General features: G+C 43.4%; 2 protein-coding genes across 7 annotated transcripts in view; one reads left to right on the top strand and one right to left on the bottom strand.

Moving 5' to 3' along the window:
• The first annotated feature begins 2,724 nt into the window (after positions 1 to 2,724).
• Positions 2,725 to 16,196, top strand: LOC138193631 (protein NLRC3-like). Of its 6 annotated transcripts, none has more exons than XM_069141771.1 (9): positions 2,725 to 3,856; positions 4,508 to 4,657; positions 6,196 to 6,431; positions 6,611 to 8,471; positions 10,060 to 10,233; positions 10,488 to 10,661; positions 12,688 to 12,861; positions 13,497 to 13,673; positions 14,938 to 16,196. In XM_069141771.1, exons 2-9 carry the CDS (start codon positions 4,527 to 4,529, stop codon positions 14,945 to 14,947), a joined length of 2,937 nt encoding a protein of 978 aa, XP_068997872.1. In that variant the 5' UTR covers positions 2,725 to 3,856; positions 4,508 to 4,526; the 3' UTR covers positions 14,948 to 16,196. The 6 variants fall into 6 exon arrangements, with proteins under 6 accessions (XP_068997872.1, XP_068997871.1, XP_068997873.1 ...); XM_069141770.1 differs by having other exon boundaries at positions 2,725 to 4,045; XM_069141772.1 differs by lacking the exon at positions 10,488 to 10,661 and having other exon boundaries at positions 2,727 to 4,657.
• The window catches only part of LOC138193634 (ER membrane protein complex subunit 3-like), a 7,440-nt gene continuing 2,129 nt past the window's right edge, over positions 15,033 to 20,343 (bottom strand). Inside the window, exon 4 of the mRNA XM_069141780.1 lies at positions 15,033 to 15,084. Coding sequence (XP_068997881.1) covers positions 15,033 to 15,084 — 52 coding nt within the window. The remainder of the gene's footprint in view (positions 15,085 to 20,343) is intronic.

The raw sequence follows: 20,343 nt of genomic DNA, 5'->3' as shown, positions 1-20,343 counted from the left end.
GCTAGTAACACACTAGATTTCCTGTGTTAAGTTTAGGACTGTCTTTAGGTCGCTCTGGGAGTGAATGAAACACGGCAAATGTTTGCAGTTTAAAACAAGGAACTGAACTGCAATTTATTATAGTTATTAACACGCACAGAAAATCAAGGGAACAGCATAAAGAAAAATAACAAATTCAAATAATAACCCCAATACCGGTATTTCTCTCTCAGTCAGTCAGTTTCAGTCTCTTGTCTTTCAGTCTACTACCCGGTAGTGTACGTCTGGAGGCTCTCAGACTAACTCTGATCTGAATCTTTTTGCTCGTCGGTGCTCCGGCAGGAGAATCCAAGAAGCCCAAATGCAGCTTCACCCACGGTGAAGATGATCAGGGGTCACAGGGTCACTCAGCTCCAGCGCTCTGTGGAGGTTTCTGGGGATCGCTGTCTCCATCACAGATCCAAACAGAAAAACAATCTGCATACAGCAGAATTTAATACGATGTCAGTACTATAATTTATAAACTCTATTGTTGGTGTAACAGTAAATGACCAGTAAAATAGTATTACACACACATATATATATATATATAATATTCACTATGGTCAATATTAACATACCACCATATTTCACACACACATGTCCTCATGTCTCAGTGACATCTCTCACTTATACCTAACAGACATTATTTAAACGTCCACCGTTACTAAGCAACACACTCAACAGCTGTTCTCAATCTGACCGTTTACTTCTGGCGCTAAAAACAAGAAAGTGACGTCATCGTTCCCGCTCGGTTCAACAGGTCCCGACGCATTATATAGCCCCGTCAGCTCCACAATCACAGATATCAACCACGTTCAACAAATTCATATTTCTCTCCGACTGGTTGTTTTGTTCTCTCAAGCTCAAGGCCCGCGGGCCACATCCGGCCCGGGGTGCAATTATATCCGGCCCTCGAGATCATTTTATATAGATCTATTATTATGGCCCGGCGATATGAAGCGCTGATAATACACGAACTACAGATCCCATAATGCAGTGCTTCAGTTGCCTTTACGGACGCTCGGATACCCGGGAACTTTCCCACGTCAATCAAGTCAGCTTCTGTTGCGCTCCAACTGGCTGCAACCCTGTTGAAAAGTTATTGCGATGCCCCTCACAATGGAGAAGAGAAAAGTTGATTCTGAAAACAGAGCTTTTCAAAACCGATGGGAGGCTGAGTACATGTTTACTGACATTGCCGGTAAACCTGTGTGTCTCATTTGTGGAGCTCATGTGGCTGTAATGAAGGAATTTAATCTACGACGGCACTACGAGACAAAACATCAGGAGCTGCAAAACCTGAATGCAGAGGAGAAGATACAGAGAGGAGAAGACTTTACTGCATTTTCTCTTGCTGTTGATGAAAGTACCGACATGACGGACACTGCACAGCTGGCCATCTTCATCCGTGGAGTGGACTCCAGTTTGTGTGTTACAGAGGACATATTGGACATTAAATCGATGCACGGAACAACGACAGGAAAAGACATTTTTGAAAACGTATGTCAAAGCATAACTGACATGAAACTGTCCTGGGACAAACTTCCTGGACTTCCAACAGACGGAGCACCGGCGATGTGCAGTGAAAACATTGGACTGGTGGGAAGGATGCGAGCAAAGATGCAGGAGGAGAACTGGATTGGTGAGTTAACAGCGTATCACTGCATCATACACCAGGAAATGCTGTGTGGTAAAGTCCTCAAAATGGAGCATGTAATGAAGACTGGAACGCAAACCGTAAACTTTATCCGAGCTGAAGGTTTAAATCACCGGCAATTTCAGTCTTTTATGCGGGAAATAGATTCCGAGTTTGCCGACATTCCTCATCATAGAGGTGCGTTGGCTGAGTCGGGGAAAAGTTCTCAATCGAGTTTTTGAGCTCATCAAGGAAATCTGTCAGTTCATGGACAGTAAAGGAAAAGACTCCACAGTTTTGCGGGATGAAAAGTGGAAATGTGAGCTGGCGTTTCTGTGTGAGAAGCTGTTCTCAGTGATGAAGATGAACAAAACAGCACACAGGAGTCGTCTCACCGACGAACACCTGCAGTCCATCCTGAGGATCTCCACAACACAGGAACTCACACCAAACCGAAACGATCTTATTGCCGAAAAAAGATGCCAAACATCCTGCTCTGACAAAATGGCATCAGAGCAAAGAAACATGTTTTGATTTATTTTACTTAAAAGCACTATTTTTATTTTTATTTATTTTTTTCAGGTTTTTTTGCAGCATGTTCATATTTCTAACTTGTCTAATTTTGACAGGATATATTTTTATGGAGAGCAAAATACTTTATTTTATTTAAAGTTTAAGTTTATTTATTCTGAAATAATATTCCTGTCTGTTTTATTCATATTTATGTTCAAACATGTCGTTTCAGTGTGTTCAATAAATGTTTATCCTGTTCGGCCCGCGACCTGAAGTTTGCTTTGAGTTTTGGCCCCCTGTGCAATTGAGTTTGACACCCCTGCTCTAAGGAGAGCAGCATCCTCACTAGGAGGTGGACTCGTAGGGCGAAACTCTGGAAAGTGTGGGCATCACCAGGCTTCACGTCTGAGGTGGTCAGAATGGCTGCTATCTCACTTTGTGCCAGCTGGTGTGGCTGACCATACTGTAGCTGCAAGGCCTGCATAGTTGCTGAGTATGGGTTTGGATGGCGACGGCAAGACTGACCAATCATCTGCGCCTCGGGCAGCTTAAGATGTTCGAGCAGCACGTGATATTTGTACTTCTCAGACAGTTCTGTATGAGGCTCAAGCAGGTTATCTACAGCCAACTTCAGGTTAGCAAACTCCTTTTCGCTGTCAGTGGAGAAGTCTGGGATTTTGGGTGTTGGCACACCGTATGCAGAGCGGTGTGTCAGACCAGGACTGTGTGGGGTCACAGTCTGACCTGATGGCAGCTGTATCTGATGAACTGTAGATGAGTTACCTCTGGGGACAGGTAGAGTCTGCTCCAGTGCTGGTGTTGATGAAGGCACTGTAACGTAGTGAGTTGGGCCATAGTTGGAAGAGGCGTGAGGCATCACTTGTGGTGAGTGGTAATGCTGTGCGGCTGGATAGCTGTAAGAGACCGCTATAGGCTCATGGACCGGAGCAGTAGCAATCAACTGTCCACGTACTTGTCCTGTATCACCACAGGAGCGAGGCAGCCCTGAGGCATGAGGCTGCAATGGGTCTGGCCTGGTAGGGTACTGCTGGACCAGAGTAGGTGTCATCATGCCTGATGAGATTACAGAACACGAGGAGCCCGAACGCTCCGATGAGGCTAGAAGCACTGGGGTGAAGGCAGAATTTAGTCTCTGTTCTCCTGCTGTAGGAGTGTAGGCTCTAACTTCGGTCTCCACCTCTGGTCTCCAAGACATGTGTCCTGTTATAGGTCCACCAGCCTGAGGCTCCGTGTCCTCAGCCAGCTCCTCTGGCGTTGAAAGCGAGCGACTTGGGGAGAAGAGGGACATCTGGGGTTGAGGCACGGGAGATGAGGGTATTAATGGAGGTTCTGGTGGGCTTCCTGGTGTCATTACCCTCATCTATCTGTTCTTCCATCAGGAAGAATCATCCTGTTCAAGCTACGAGAGAAACTCATCAACACGTCATTTTAAAAAGCTCAATGTTGAGCAACACACACACACACACACACACACACACACACACACACACACACACACACACACACACACACACACACATAGAAAATGTCTTCCTGTAAACAGAGAGGGGAGGAGCAACACTTCATCAGCTGATGTCACATGAGACCAAAGAAGGAAACCTGAAAGTGAAAGTATTCATCTGTTAGTTCAGACTCCATTTTGAGACAAACTGACTGCCGAGGCAGGTGAGTGTTAACAACATTATTATTATTCTACTGTCAGTCTGAAAGCCACTTTTCTCCCTGTGGACTGTGGAGGGAAGAAGAGTCTGAATGAGCTCATCAGTTTGATCCATCTGTGGTTACAAAGACTTCAGCTGATCCAGCTGCTCTGAAACTGTTTCACACCGTTTGGACAGGAAACACATGCAGCTGGTAGAAAATAACACATTTACTGTTTACACCTGAAACTGTTGGATGTGTGGCAGCTGTAGGTCTGATTGATGAAGGAAGAAACAACTTTAATCATGATAAAGATTTTTCATTTCCAGATGTCATAGATCATATTACAGTCAGGGAGAGGAGGAGTCTGCTGTCTTTCAGCTGGAAAATCCTTTAAATTCAGTATCTGTTTCTATAAAACTCATAATCCCTGAGTACCAGGTAGAAAGACACGTGACACATATTTATATCATCTCCAAGGAAAAGACACATGGGAGGGAAACATGGAGAAAATAAAGGGAAGTGAGATAATGTACCAACTAGACTGGAAGAAAAGGAGTAAAAACTAGTGTGTGGTACTTCCTCCTGTTTGTGTTTGGGTGAGACTCTTGAACAACCTGTTTGTCCTGATTCCTGTTCTGAGCTCTCAGTCAGTGTTCCTGGTTTTCCTCTCAGATGGACTGAAGTCCAGAAGATGAGTGTTTGTGTGGAGGAAGATGAGGACCGAGACGAGTCTCCAGGATCCATCTGTCTGTCTCTGAAGAGTGATCAGTCCAAAGACTTTCCTCACAACTTCAGTACTGAACCAGAACCTTCAGACTCAAAGTAAGAGAACTGATACAAACCTTTGAACCTCCAAACTGTCGGTTATAACAGAACTTAGTGTGTTGAGGTTCTGCAGCTGACGTCACTTCCTGGAACAGCTGCTGTCGTGTCACAGATCCTGTTCACACCTGCAGGGTTCAACGTAACATTTTTTCTCCACTGGTCTGTAGGTCAGAGTTTTTACTGGCCCCTTGGAGCGACCGGTCACACAGGGACTCATGCAGTTTAGAGGGGCAGAGTGGAACCAGGTTATTTCCTGTAGCGAATTCAAGCAAACTGCAATATTTGGGGAATCTTGTAATTTTTTTTAATTCCTGAGAATTTTCTGGAAAAGATGTCGTCAGCAGAAGCTGTGCTTAAAGTTTGGCATAAATTAAGTTATTTCAAACAAAACTCGCTTTACTACCAAAATGAACTCCTCATTTACAATCAACACGGCTCTGCCTCCTCTGCTGTCATCACCCAAAACAAACCCTGTGCACTGGAGGAAACCGGAACAAGCAGAAAAACAGGAAGCGGCAGGGTTTGTGTGTAAAGTGGCCTTCACAATAAAATGTTCTAATTAAATGCTTATTATCAATACAAGTGATTATATGTTATTGTATGCTAAAAACATGCATTTACAATGTCAAGTTGCAAGAGACTGCTCTTTGTTTCTGTGCATACAATAGGTCTATGTGTTGAATTGATGTTAATTAAACATCACCTAAAGCTCTTATTTTGACAGCTGATGTAGTCCTTGTTTCTATATTACAGTCACAGACTGTCTGTTCTGGAAAGCTGCATCACTTTTATGATTTATTTTTGTAACTTTTAGCCCCGTGGTTCAATAAGTTCAATAATTAAGTAAAAACAAGATTAGAACAAAAATATTTCTGCGATGTGCAGCATGATTATTATCAAAGGAAGTGATTACATATTCATTCCTCTATCAGGTAGTGCTTTAAAAAAAAAAAAAAAAAAAAAAATCACATTTTTGTTTTTCAACTTGCAATTTTTTCCAATTCCCGCAATTTTTCAGAAAATCCACAGCAAAATCAAACATTTTTAATCTCAACAATCACAAATAAACCTCCTGGAGGGACTGTCTCAAGTCCTCCCGTGCAGAATATCGGTAGATGCTACAATTTACAGGTGTCCCTTGAAGGCCTCACAGGTATCGGTGGATGGTAGTTAAGGGGCTGTTCACAGAGAAGCATCTTGTTTCCTCCTTCTTTCATCAAATGCTGTTGCTCAAAGTCCACAGTAAACGTTGACATGTGAAACTCTTCATTTCGACTGTAAAGCGTCATTCCAAGTGTTGTAAACAGTTTCAGACCCCAACTTATTGACGTTAACTGAAAGTCCCTTCTTCTGTGCCTGGTTTCCCTTCAATTAATATGTGATATGTTTATCAACAACAGTCAAATATGGAAAGGAAAAAGTTAAATATTCTTGACCTCTGAGCTTCGGTTCTCTCCATCAGACAGTAGATTGTTCTTTGAGGTCCAGAACAACCATCAGCATATTATTGTAGTGATGAAGAAATGTGTTGACAGACTGAGGAAGAGGAGGGGTGTCCCTGAGGAGGAGCAGCTGTCCTGCTGTGTTCTGTGTCAGGACGTCCTGAAGGATCCCGTCTCCACCAGCTGTGGACACCAGTTCTGCAGACGGTGTATCGCCTCCTTCTGGGACCAGTCGGCTCCATCAGGAGGCTCCTCCTGTCCCCAGTGTGGAAAAAGATCTGGAACCAGACCTGGACCGCAGACAGCCAGTCAGACCGGCACTGTACAAAGTAAGACTGTCCATCTGTCTGCTGAGGACTCGGTTCTGAAAACTGGACCTGTTGTTTTATACCGTCTCATTTGTTACGTCAGACATTTAAATGATTGTAAATCCAACAGAACTTCCTGTCTTTGGTTTGTGTGCAGCTTCTCTTTCTTTAGTCTGACAGCTGTTCTTGTCTTTGTCCAGATGTTGGTCTGCAGCAGGTTTTAGATGAACATAAGATCAGTGTGAGGAGGAGATGTGAACATGTGACTGAAGGAAGTGATGAAAGAGGAAGTGGAACCCTCCTGAAGAGGATCTACACGGAGCTCTACATCACAGAGGGACGGAGTGAAGAGGTTGATACCCAACATGAGGTGATGCAGCTGGAGATCAAGAAGAAGATCCTCCATGACGCTCCAATCAAGTGCCACGACATCTTTAAAGCCTTCCCCGACCAGCAGAGACCCATCAGAGTGGTTCTGACCAACGGCGTCGCCGGTGTGGGAAAAACCTTCTCGGTGCAGAAGTTCTCTCTGGACTGGGCCGAGGGCTCGGAGAACCAGGACGTCAGCGTGGTGATTCTGCTGTCGTTCAGGGAGCTGAACTTGATCCGAGATGAGCGGTACAGTCTTCTCACGCTGCTCTGTGTTTTCCATCCAACGTTACAGAAGGTCTCAGCAGAGCAGCTCGCTGTCTGGAAGCTTCTGTTCATCTTTGACGGCCTGGATGAAAGCAGACTCTCTCTGGACTTCAGCAGCAGGAAGCTGGTTGATGTCACTCACGAGTCCTCCGTCGACGTGCTGCTGACCAACCTCATCGAGGGGAATCTGCTTCCCTCGGCTCTCGTCTGGATAACTTCCCGACCCGCGGCGGCCAATCAGATCCCTCCTGAGTGTGTCGACAGGCTGACGGAAGTACGAGGCTTCACTGACGCCCAGAAGGAGGAGTACTTCAGGAGGAGGTTCAGGGATGAAGAGCGGTCCAGCAGCATCATCTCCCACATCAAGACCTCCAGGAGCCTCCACATCATGTGTGGAATCCCCGTCTTCTGCTGGATCAGCGCTACGGTTCTGGACCACATGTTGTCCACTGAGCAGAGAGGAGAGCTGCCCAAGACCCTGACTGACATGTACTCACACTTCCTGCTGGTTCAGACCAAGAGGAAGAAGAAGAAGTACGGTGGACACGAGACGAGTCCACAGGAGCTAACGGAGGCTGACGGGGAAGTTCTTCTGAAGCTGGGGAGGCTGGCGTTTGAACATCTGGAGGAAGGAAACATCATGTTCTACCAAGAAGACCTGCAGCGGTGCGGTCTGGACGTCACAGAGGCCTCGGTGTACTCAGGAGTTTGTACAGAGATCTTCAAGAGAGAGTGTGTGATCTTCCAGAAAACAGTCTACTGCTTTGTTCATCTGAGCGTTCAGGAGTTTCTGGCTGCAGTCTACATGTTCCACTGTTTCACCGACAGGAACACAAAGGTGCTGCAGGACTTCCTGAAAGACTTCCTGAAGGACTTCCTGGAAGATAAGACGGATTCAAAAGAAAAGTTGTTTCTGAAGAATATTTCCAAGTTTCTTGGAAACAATGATGATGGTTTCCCTCCTTTGGATGACTTCCTGAGAGGAGCCATGGGAAAATCCCTCCAAAGTAAAAGTGGCCACCTGGACCTGTTTGTTCGCTTCCTTCATGGCCTCACTCTGGAGTCCAACCAGAGACTCTTAAGAGGCCTGCTGGGTCAGAAAATGAGCAGTTCAAGAATCATCCAGAGAGCCATCAAGAACCTGAAGGAGATGAACAGTGATGAAATCTCTCCAGACAGAAGCATCAACATCTTCCACTGTCTGATGGAGATGAACGACCTCTCAGTCCATCAGGAGATCCAAGACTTCCTGAAGTCAGAGAACAGATCAAAGAAGAAACTCTCTGACATCCACTGCTCAGGTCTGGCCTCCATGCTGCAGATGTCAGAGGAGGTTCTGGATAAGTTGGACCTGAAGAAGTACAACACATCACAGGAGGGACGACGGAGACTGATCCCAGCTGTGAGGAACTGCAGGACGGCTCGGTGAGTCCACGTGATCATTAACGTTATCAATCAGATCAGTAGTTTGGTTCTTCATATATTCTCTCTAGAACATTGTCATTATTCTTTAAACAGTGTTCCACTGGTTTGTTGTAAACATTAATGTCAGTTGTAGTTCTGGTTGGATTCTGGTTCAACCGGTTTTTAATATATTTACAATATGAATTTTTCATAAACCACCATATGATATCATTGAAACTGCTGAAGCTTTACATGAGGTAGCGCACTAAACGTACTCATAGAACTGAAGTTACATCCAGGTAACTATTAATTGACTGCATACAGTGCAGCCCACCGTGACGTCACCCATCAGGATGTGAGGGCTCGTTTTGAAGCCTCCAGTCAGACATTTCAGCCGACGCTGTCTTGATGTTGTGGACCCAGAAGAAACCATATTTTGATGAGCTGGGAGGAGCAATCAGTGGATCTAACAGGGAGCCCAGGGACATTAGGCCCCGCCCACATGAACAGTAAACCCTGAAACCACTCCAGGCCTGTCAATCAAACAGCTCCGCCCCCAAACATATCTGTGTTTGAGTCCTAATATCTAATGAATGATGAATTATTTCCAGAATGACCAGAACACTGATCAGAAGGAGGGAGTTCATCTAATGACACCATGATGACTTGTGGAAAACATTTACTGACTTTGTATTTCAGGAGAGAACTTGATGCTTTTTCAGTGGGAGTCTATGGAGACTGAGGTTCTTTGGAGACGGCCCCTAGTGGCCCTCAGTAGTGTTGCACTTTAAGGCTCTTCTGCGCTGGCTTTCTCTTTCCTGTGTTGTTCATTTTGGAACTGATGGAGAGAATAACTGGATCAGAATCTCAGCAAAATGCAAGAAAGCAAAGCTGGAATGAGACTGAACAGCGTGTACGATCTGGCAGGGTGGGTGTGACTGCGCTGGGTCTGAGTTACGTATCCTGTTGATGGAGATCTGAGGCAGCTGGTGAGGTTCTGCTCCGGTCCCGGTGCACCTGCTTCCACTCAGGTAATCACAGACAGAGAGAGATGCTGGAGAGCAGCTGCTGGGATGTGGAGGGAGAAACATGGAGGCAGCTGTAGCAGACGTGATGCACCGATGTGAAGACTCACCCTTGCTGCGTTACGACACCACATAGTGGACGAGTGGCCAATCAGAGTGGAGTTTGTTCACTATATAGTCACCATGTAGTGGACAATTGGGACGCAGCACCTGCGTTCCAGTATCCATACGACCGCACTATTTAGTACGGCAGAAGAAGATCAGTATGTCCCAATACATAGTGTGTTAAATGTAGTACTCCAAAAGTACCAGGATGTTGTACTACGTTCGGTCGTATTCTCCAGTCTGCAGGTCAGCATGCTGCTCTGGCTGTTCTGACCCACAATTCTCTGCAGCAGAAGATGCGTCACATCGACTGAGCCACCGAGACTAAGTACTAAAAGTATAAAGAAATAATTTGCAATCTGGAACGCAGCGTGAATGTCAAACAGGAAGTGTCAAACTGTTTGTTATCAATCACAGGAAGTAAATATTAAGTGTCGTCTTTCATAATAACATATTTTGTAAAATTTGTGTCATTACAGACTTGTTGGCTGTGGACTCTCAGAGACTCACTGTGCAGTCGTGACCTCAGCTCTGAAGTCTGACCCCTCCCATCTGAAACATCTGGACCTGAGTGACAACCAGCTGCAGGATTCAGGAGTGAAGCAGCTGTCTGCTGGACTGAAGAGTCCAAACTGTAGACTGGAGACTCTGAGGTCAGTTCATGAACTGAATCAGAACTTCTGATTTGAATATATTGAAGAGACGGCAGCAGTCAGTGCAGTTTCACTATTTTCATGAACACAAATCTGAAGACATTTTACATTATTTGAATGTCATGAAATCTCCTTCAGACTCCGGTGTTTAAGGAGAAAATCTACAGCGGTGTTGTGTGTTGGACAAACTCATTAAATCTGAACACATCTGATGGATCACTTGATTTTATCTCCATCTTTTATTCTTTATTCAGATTGAAGAGCTGCAGGTTGTCAGAGATCAGCTGTGATTCTCTGAGTTCAGCTCTGAAGTCAAACCCCTCCCATCTGAAACATCTGAACCTGAGTAACAACAACCTGCAGGATTCAGGAGTGAAGCAGCTGTGTGGTTTTCTGGAGAGTCCACACTGTAGTCTGGAGACTCTGAAGTAAGTTCACTGTCTGTTACTGTTGTAGATCTTCTCTGTTTAATCAGCAGCTGCAGCTCCTTCATGTCAGACAGTGCAGAATAGACAGAAAAGAGGGGAATTATCAAATCTAATCCAGGTTCAATGAGGAGACTGGTTAATCGATCACTCGTCTGACTGCTGCACAGACAAGAAATATCCACCCTGAATTACACTTACAACAAAAGGTTTAATTAGAACACAATATAATAACAATACTACAACAAATTGACAATTCCACACATCAAAAAGTGTCCAAGCAGGAAATATGAAAATCAAAAACCTCTGAGATCTCAGGAATAAATGAAATAGAAAAACAGTTATTAAAGAAAGAGTTGAGCTCTCAAATGTCCTACACACCCCTCCGCCCACCACCCCAAACAATGTCCAGTGAAATGGACTCCAGGTGAACTGTGATGTCCAGCTGAGATGAAGATTCTCTCAGGTGAAGGTAGACGGTAAGATGGATGAAGATGGGGTGAGTGGTGGCAGGCAGGACGGTGGATGGACGGTACCTCTGGTTCCAACGAAGAAGATATTTTTTTTTAAAAACAGCCTCTGCACATGTGCAGGACAATAGTTCATTACTAATTCAGTTTACTCAACTGGGCCTGCAACCCGCATGGCTGTAAACATCACACACAATATAACAACTAATTAGTGAACATACATAACTCAAGGCATTCAATTACAATCATTACATCTTCAGGAATGTTTTTTGTTTCCCCTTCAGATTTATCCTGACTGGTTTTTGTAAAATACACAACTTACTTCTAAATATCGTCGAGCATTCCTGCTAACGAAGCGAGCATGCAACAGTAAAAAAGCATTGAACTTCAATAAACTCACCAGGATATCAAATGTTCAAAGTTCTAAGGATCTGTTGGTGAAACTGCAGCTCTTCAATGGCTCGTCGTTCAACATTCAATTTAAAGTTGTTCACTTTTCTTTAGCGGAATCTGATTCATCTTTTCCTGCTCACAACTCCTACCATACCGAAGCACAGACGACGGAAAAACAAACATCCTCTGTTGAGACATGGATGATCACTTCTATCCATCTCTGTGCACGGAGTAACAAAGATGATATATTCAGGAAAACATTGACTCTCCTCGGACTTTTCTGTGTACAGAGGAAAACGGCTACGTGACAACCTGTCGACCTTACTTAAGGGGACAATAACATCGTTCCTAAACATAATAATTAAGATCCCAGATTAAATTATTCTGGTTACATAAGACTCCATGTTTTAGTTGTGCTGAGATGAACATGATGTGAAAGTTGTGGTGAAACTAAACTGCAGACATCAGCTGATATTCTACGGATCCACACTGAGGATCTTCAGGGGAAAGTCTGTTTTCTTCTTCTCTGGTTTAGTCCGCTGACTGTGGCAGAGCAACGTCCACATTTAAAACCTTCATAGAAGAAGAAAAATCCTTCACTGGATGATCGACTGTGAAACTGAAACTCTGGATTTTCACCTTAAAGTCTGACATTGAAATAAAACTAGAAATCTTTTCCACAACATCAGACTGCAACAAATAAATGTTCAGTATGTGCTTGTTCACACTGGTCTGGAGTCATGTGATGATGTTGGACTGAAATATTCAAACAGATCACATCACATCAAATGTTGTAGATGTAGTTTGGATCATCTGATGGACTTTTCTTCCACATTCAGTCAGACATGTTTGTTTTCTTCTGAAACTTGAGGATCTTCAGAGGAATCTGGGATCAGTTTGTTGGACAACATGAGTTTGTATCGATGGAGCCGCTGGTGGAGCTGCAGAGTTTAAGAGCTGAAGTCACTCCGTCTTTATTGAAGCAGCAGCATGTTGTCATTCATATTAATGAGAGCTCTTCTTCACTGCTTCTGTTTCACTGTTTCAACCTGCAGCTGTTTGGAGTTTCCATTTTCTTAACTTGTACATTGTGAACCTTCTTCAGCTCTGAACACACCATGAAACAATGAATGAGTCTAAACTCCCATCTTTTATTTTTTATTCAGATTGAGGTTCTGCAGTTTGTCAGAGATCAGCTGTGATTCTCTGGTCTCAGCTGTGAAGTCCAACCCCTCCCATCTGAAACATCTGGACCTGAGTTACAACCAGCTGCACGATTCAGGAGTGAAGCGGCTGTGTGGTTTTCTGGAGAGTCCACACTGTAGTCTGGAGACTCTGAAGTAAGTTCACTGTCTGTTACTGTTGTAGATCTTCTCTGTTTAATCAGCAGCTGCAGCTCCTTCATGTACAAACAGAACTTCCATCCTTAAAGCTGTAAATTTCCTTTTGTTCCTTTTTCAGTGTTCTTGTCCTAAATTCAGAGTGTTTGTTACAGAAAGTGTAGAAAATGTCCTCTGATGGTTGTTAAAGTAAATGAATGTTTGTCATTTGTTTTAAAGAGTCTCAGCTGTAAACAGAAGATCCTCTGAACTCTGATCTGTTGAATCTCAATGTTTCCTTCCTGAAGGAGACATTTGTCTTTGGTTTCTGCTCATTTCAATGAGACTTCACAGATAAAGTCTGATCACTGATATTGATCCTTCACAACACACTCAGATGAAAGAACATCATCAGCTGCAGCTGTTTAAAGTATCAGTAGAGTAGTGATGGTGTAATGAGACCTGACGGAGGTGAGCAGCATGTTATTGATCTGTGTTGACATGAAGAGGTGGATGAATGTTGTGCTGACATTTGGATGATGTCAGTAGAAGGCTGACATGATGAAGATCCTCAATAACAGAAGGACAAAGTCATTCAAACTGAACACATCTGATGGATCACATGATTTTATCTCCATCTTTTATTCTTTATTCAGATTGAGGAGCTGCAGTTTGTCAAAGATCAGCTGTGATTCTCTGGTCTCAGCTCTGAAGTCCAACCCCTCCCATCTGAAACATCTGGACCTGAGTTACAACTTCGATCTGCAGGATTCAGGAGTGAAGCAGCTTCATGGTTTTCTGGAGAGTCCACACTGTAGTCTGGAGACTCTGAAGTAAGTTCACTGTCTGTTACTGTTGTAGATCTTCTCTGTTTAATCAGCAGCTGCAGCTCCTTCATGTCTCATGTTGATGACTACAGACTCTGAGGTCAGTAGAGGGTTGGAGTCGCTCCATGCTGCTTTCAGTGATGTCAGTGTTTCTCATAAATATACTAGACTTGGGCGGCCCGTCCATGTAAATTTACAGCCGCCCAGATATATTTGAATGTATTTATGAATGTGTCCGAGAGGACGCCGCGAGATGTGTGTCGGCAGCGAGCGGAGGGGGACAGCTGTCGGTCCGCTGCAGCCGACACTCAGACACAGAGTCCCGCCTGCTCTACGGGCAGCGGAGCAGAGAAGAAACGGACTAAAGTGCCGTCACTCTTCACTGCAGTCCATGTTCACCATCGTTTGCGTGTAAAGGTTGAAAACACCAGCGATCGGTCGAGACATCCAGGAAGTCCGTCACATACAGGCGGAGAGATGAAAGTTTCCCACAAGCTGGACGTTCATGTGTCGCTGCTGCAGGATGAAATCAGCCTGCAGCTACACACAGTCAACTAAAGTCTACCAACATGGGTTAACTATTAAACTAACCACTAACCAGCTGATAGTTATCGCTGAGTTCATGAATTCAGCCTGAAATGGTCAGAGCGTCATCTGAGCTGTCGGTCAGAAACTCTCAGTTTCAGTTTCATATCACTCAGAGCGGGCGGATCAATCATTAGTGATGAGGGGGCTGCAGGAAAACTACTGACCAGTAAAAATACTATCAAAGAAAACCTTCTGTTGAAAATAATGCTGCTGCAGTTTGCTACTCAAGACGGTTCATTTATATACAGAACATGACGTGGTGTTATTTCTCTTTCAAAACCCAGAAGAACCAATGAGAGTGTCATTACAGTATTGAATCAACAGGCAGCATGTTTAACATCTGAACAACATCCATCCCCCAAGAAATTTAAACCATTTCAGACAAAAAAGTCATCAGAAATACTTCAATCTAGTCTCATCTTTATGTTTTGTATTTATTTCATCTTTTGTACTAAACTATGGAGAGTCGTATCAATAAGAGTATAAATAGTCTGCAGCCTGCACATCACAGAACCAGCATTACATTAGTAACCAAGTGGTGTTTCTGAACGGGACCGAAGTCTCCGAACTGGACTGAAGTCCTGCTGCTCTTTATTCTGCTGCATCACTGACTGACAGCTGATGGAGGGAGTCTCTGCAGACACTCAGGTATCACCTCTGTTCTCTCTGCTTCTCTCTACAGATGGAGGTGATGATCTGTGTGAAGGAGAACAGGACGGTGTGCTGAGAAGATCAGCTGAGTCCTGATGACCAGAGGTTGAAGCAGCAGCAGCTGGTTTACAGAGACTCTGACTGGGAGGAGGAGGAGGAGGAGTTAAAAAGCCTGCATCTGTGATGGTACAGGGAAGCATTAGTGTAAATGGACATGGGTAGCTTGAACATCTGGAAGGAACCATTAATACTCAATGATATCTTCAGGTTTTGGAGCAACATATGCTGCCATCCAGACAACGTGTCTTTCAGGGAACGTCTTTGTTTATTCCAACAGAACAACGTCCATTCCACATTCTCCGGTGATAAACTGGCCTCCTGCAGTCCAGACCTGTCACCCATTGAAAACATCTGGAGCACCGTGACATGATAAAATACGACAAAAGGAGACCCTGAACTGTTCAGCAGCTAAAATCCTACATCAGTCAAGAATGGGACCACATTTCACTTTCAAAACTCCAGAAACTGGTCTCCTCAGTTCCCAAACGAGGTAGAACGCTACCTACAAAACTGAAGAAAGAACGTTGATACTCGCTGCTCTTTGTGTGGAATTGATCCTGAAACTACCACACATTTTGTCAGGATTCCTGCTTTCCTCTATTTTGTCCCCGATCACCTCTCCTCCTGTGTCCCCTCATTCCCTTGTCTGCTTGTGTTCTGTGTCCTCCTCTCCTCACCTCCCATGGCCACGCCCCTCACCGGTCCCAGCAGCTGCTGCCACTCACCCCGGATCACCACCTGCAGGTGTGCTGGATTTCCCTGATCACCTCCCTGGACTATATGTACCCTGCCCCTGCACTCTTCTGGTTGTTGGTGCATTACTTTTACTACTACTACTACTACTATACTACTACTACTTCTACTACTGCTATACTACTACTACTGCTATACTACTACTACTTCTACTACTTCTACTAGATACAACTACTACTTCTAGATACAACTACTAGATACTAGTGATGGTGAGATGAAGCCTCATGAGGCATCGAACCACTTCAGCCAATTGGTTCGAGAAAGGGTTCATTACTCGAAGCTTCATGTGCACACGAAACCACCTGCTGGCCAAGTGTATAATCACAGGCAGCTGTATCTGAACCACATGTGATGCATTGAATTTTTGTGTCTGTTATGGCTGTTTGGGAATGACTATGAATTACAAAAATGTATGACCAAATAATGTCTGTACATAAATTATCACATATGTGCATAATAAAATATTTTTTGAATGTATTCTGTGTGTGTAAATTTTCCCAAAATGGTAGTATCATATGATATGGCAGGTTGTGTAATAATGTTTTTCTGTCACTTTAGGAAAATGACATGGGCTTAAGCAGGCAGAGGACAGTGGAAGTGTTTGTGGAACTAGGAAGAGGGGACTGAATATGCTTGTGTAACTTGGACAATGATGTACAGGACAGGGGACATTTTATTCATTTTTATTCAGAAATAACAGTTTCCCAACAGTTTTTGGTTTTGTGGATGTCCACATGTCAGAAGTAAGGCTAACAGCAGCCACCTTTTCCACTTTAGCCTTAGCCTTCTCCTTATCTGACTCATACTTGGCCTCCACCATGGCCTTCAGAGCCTCAAGGAAAAAATACATAGTGCTGAACTGTGAGACACAATAAAGTACTCATTTGTTTCATGCATGCAGCCATACATACCTGCCTTGTAGGGAGAACATAATTAGGATCCAGTTTGGACACAAATGCCCTGAATCCAACATCATCCACAATACTGAAGGGCTGTGTGTCCTTCACTATCATGGAGACGAGGGCTTCATCCAGCTCTTGTTTTCTGGTGGCTGGTTAAAAGAGAATAAATACAGTGTCTGTTACCTGTCTTTATTTGCACAATAAACAAAAGTGAACAGGGAAAAATTGTGATGGTGTATTTGTAATATTGTAATGACTTACCTTGGCTGGGTGAAGCTCCAGTTTCCTCCTTATTCTCATGCAAGGCACGGTAACGCCTCAGCATGGATGAGGTGTTGTTATTGTACCCCAACTCCTTGGAGCACAATAAACACCTCACCTTTGAATAAAATAAGAAACTGTGAAAAATACAGTTCTTGATAAGCAAACCTAATGTGTCTGAAATAGAGTTAGATTTAGCTTATTAGGAGTTATCAAATCAAAGTGTTCCCACAGGGGAAATCCTCCTCTTCCTATCTGGCTCCATCTTATCACCTCCTTCTCTCCTCACTCTCCTAAATCTCCAAACTATCTATCTCTCTCTAAACTCTCCAAACTATATAAACGCTATCCAAACTATCCAAACTCTCAACTGACCTCAACTCTCCACCAACAACCCACATTTTGAATGGAGCCTGAGGGGTTTTTATTGCTGTCAAACCTCCCGGCAAAATCTGAACCACTTCCCGAAGCAGTCACGTGGTACAGCCGGGCAGCGAGGCTTCGGACGTCATCATTTTTGGCTCCTCCCCTAAATGAAGCAAGCCTCGACACGCGCTTCAAAGCGTCGGCACACCTCGTAACATCACTAACTACTACTACTATACCACTACTACTACTACACTACTACTACTACTATACTACTACTACTACTACACTACTACTACTACTATACTACTACTACTACTACACTACTACTACTACTATACTACTACTACACTACTACTACTACTACTATACTACTACTACTACTACACTACTACTACTACTATACTACTACTACTACTACACTACTACTACTACTATACTACTACTACTACTACTATACTACTACTACTACTACACTACTACTACTACTATACTACTACTACTATACTACTACTACTACTTCTACTTCTACTAGATACAACTACTAGATACAACTACTAGATACAACTAGAGACTTCTGGACACTGTGAGTTCCTGCTCAACACCGCAAGGACCGCCAGTCCCCCGTCCGTCCCCTGTCCGTCCCCCGTCCGTCCCCCGTCCGTCCCGTTCCTGTTCCTCCTGCTCCTGCTGCAGAGCTACCAGTCGGAGCCACCTGTCGGTTGAGTTGCCCTCCCGACTCGGAGAATATAGACTCTGTTTTTCCAGCGGTCCTGTCCGCTGTTCTGTCCTCTGTCCTGCTGGCTGCGTCTCCCTGCATCAGTCGGTTGAGTTGCCCTCCCGACTTGGAAGCAAGTGGACGCTGTAGGTACCGCCTTTTGTTCATTTGTTGGAATAAAGACTGTTTTTTGAACTGATACCCGAGTCTGTCAGCCTGTATTTGGGTTCTGTTATACTCCACCTCATGACACATTTATTGTGGAACTGCTCCTGCACCGTTATATTTTGGAAGGTGTTCTTCCCTGAATATGTTTATGTTGAAGAAGTTAACTGTTGAAATGTTTTTTCATTGTTTCATGCATAAATGGGAGTGGTGCTTTTTATTTTGACACCTGTAATTAAGCAGGAAGTGGGAAGCAGGAAGTAGGAAGTTGAGAGCTGTAAACTTCAGGGAGCACGGTCACAGCTGTGTGGCTTCCCATGTTTAATCCACAGTAATCCTTCCTCTGTATTCCTCAGAAAGTAATGGCTGTGAGTGTTTTATGTTCTTCTTGTGTTGAATGATTAAGAATGGGGACTTTTGTTAGGATTTGGAGGTAAATGTGAACATAAGTGTGTTTATGTTTCCCCGTTATTCATATTGCAGTTAATTAAGATGTTTTGTATTTTCTATTGTAGTTTCACTTCTATTCAACGTTGTCAACCTGATTTCATTTGTATGGAGTCATTAAAGGAGCATTCCTGCCTCTTGAAAAGGAGTTTGGCTGGCTGTTTATCTAAGTTAACACTTTGTAGGGGGGACACAGAGAGAACAGTACAGGACTTTACTCATTATTATTCAGTTTCACATTTCTCATAATTGTGCTCATTTTTTACTGTACAAAGATGTACTTTTGGTTTAAAAACAAAACTTAAATCTTTTGATAATATTTGTAACATTCTTATATTACAGATATTATCGTTGAATGATGAATTTATATTAAGTATGCTTATTTCCACATGTATTGTATTATTTTGCATTGAGATGTTCAATAAAGTTTGTTTCAAAAAGAAAACGCTCTGCAGGAGCAGCGATATGTTTCAACAGATGTCCAGGTAAAATAAGAATTGATAAGGCAGATGATAACGGACATTGGGTTGCACGTGTTCTTCAGATTTACTGTTTTCATTATTCTGGTAAATGTCGATAACAACGATCATAACAACAGAAATCTGTTGCATCAAGTAACAACAGTTATCAAGGAACTAAAGGAAACTTTCCCACCGAGTTTTTACTGGTTGGAGGAGATTTCAACACGACTCCTGATGAATGGACAGATGGACGTGGAGATTTTTGGAAGAACATAGAAACCCAATTATTGGTGATTTCATCAGTGATAATAAATGAATAGATATCTGGAGAACCTTAAACAGAGGAAAGATGTTTCACATGGTTTAAGCCTAAAGGACAAAAATCAAGACTTGATTGTGTGACCACTGTATAATAAACCTGGAATTAACCAGAATAATGAACACAATAAAAGGTGACTGGAAATGTAATGCTAGTAACACACTAGATTTCCTGTGTTAAGTTTAGGACTGTCTTTAGGTCGCTCTGGGAGTGAATGAAACACGGCAAATGTTTGCAGTTTAAAACAAGGAACTGAACTGCAATTTATTATAGTTATTAACACGCACAGAAAATCAAGGGAACAGCATAAAGAAAAATAACAAATTCAAATAATAACCCCAATACCGGTATTTCTCTCTCAGTCAGTCAGTTTCAGTCTCTTGTCTTTCAGTCTACTACCCGGTAGTGTACGTCTGGAGGCTCTCAGACTAACTCTGATCTGAATCTTTTTGCTCGTCGGTGCTCCGGCAGGAGAATCCAAGAAGCCCAAATGCAGCTTCACCCACGGTGAAGATGATCAGGGGTCACAGGGTCACTCAGCTCCAGCGCTCTGTGGAGGTTTCTGGGGATCGCTGTCTCCATCACAGATCCAAACAGAAAAACAATCTGCATACAGCAGAATTTAATACGATGTCAGTACTATAATTTATAAACTCTATTGTTGGTGTAACAGTAAATGACCAGTAAAATAGTATTACACACACATATATATATATATATATATAATATTCACTATGGTCAATATTAACATACCACCATATTTCACACACACATGTCCTCATGTCTCAGTGACATCTCTCACTTATACCTAACAGACATTATTTAAACGTCGCGGGCCGGATTAAACCTATTCGCGGGCCTGATCCGGCCATTTTAAAATTTAAAATTTTAAAATTTGACAGACGGGCCGGGCCAGCACCAGATGCATACATATCAAACATAAACATAACAAAGGCATCACAGTGTTCATACTTCCATTCACTTT

Source organism: Embiotoca jacksoni, unplaced genomic scaffold, assembly GCF_022577435.1.
Source record: "Embiotoca jacksoni isolate LCO1_2020_lvr unplaced genomic scaffold, fEmbJac1.0.p SCAF_91, whole genome shotgun sequence".
NCBI classification, from domain to species: domain Eukaryota; kingdom Metazoa; phylum Chordata; class Actinopteri; family Embiotocidae; genus Embiotoca; species Embiotoca jacksoni.
The sequence above is the reverse complement of the archived record's forward strand: the minus strand, read 5'-3'. Positions and strand labels throughout refer to the sequence as shown.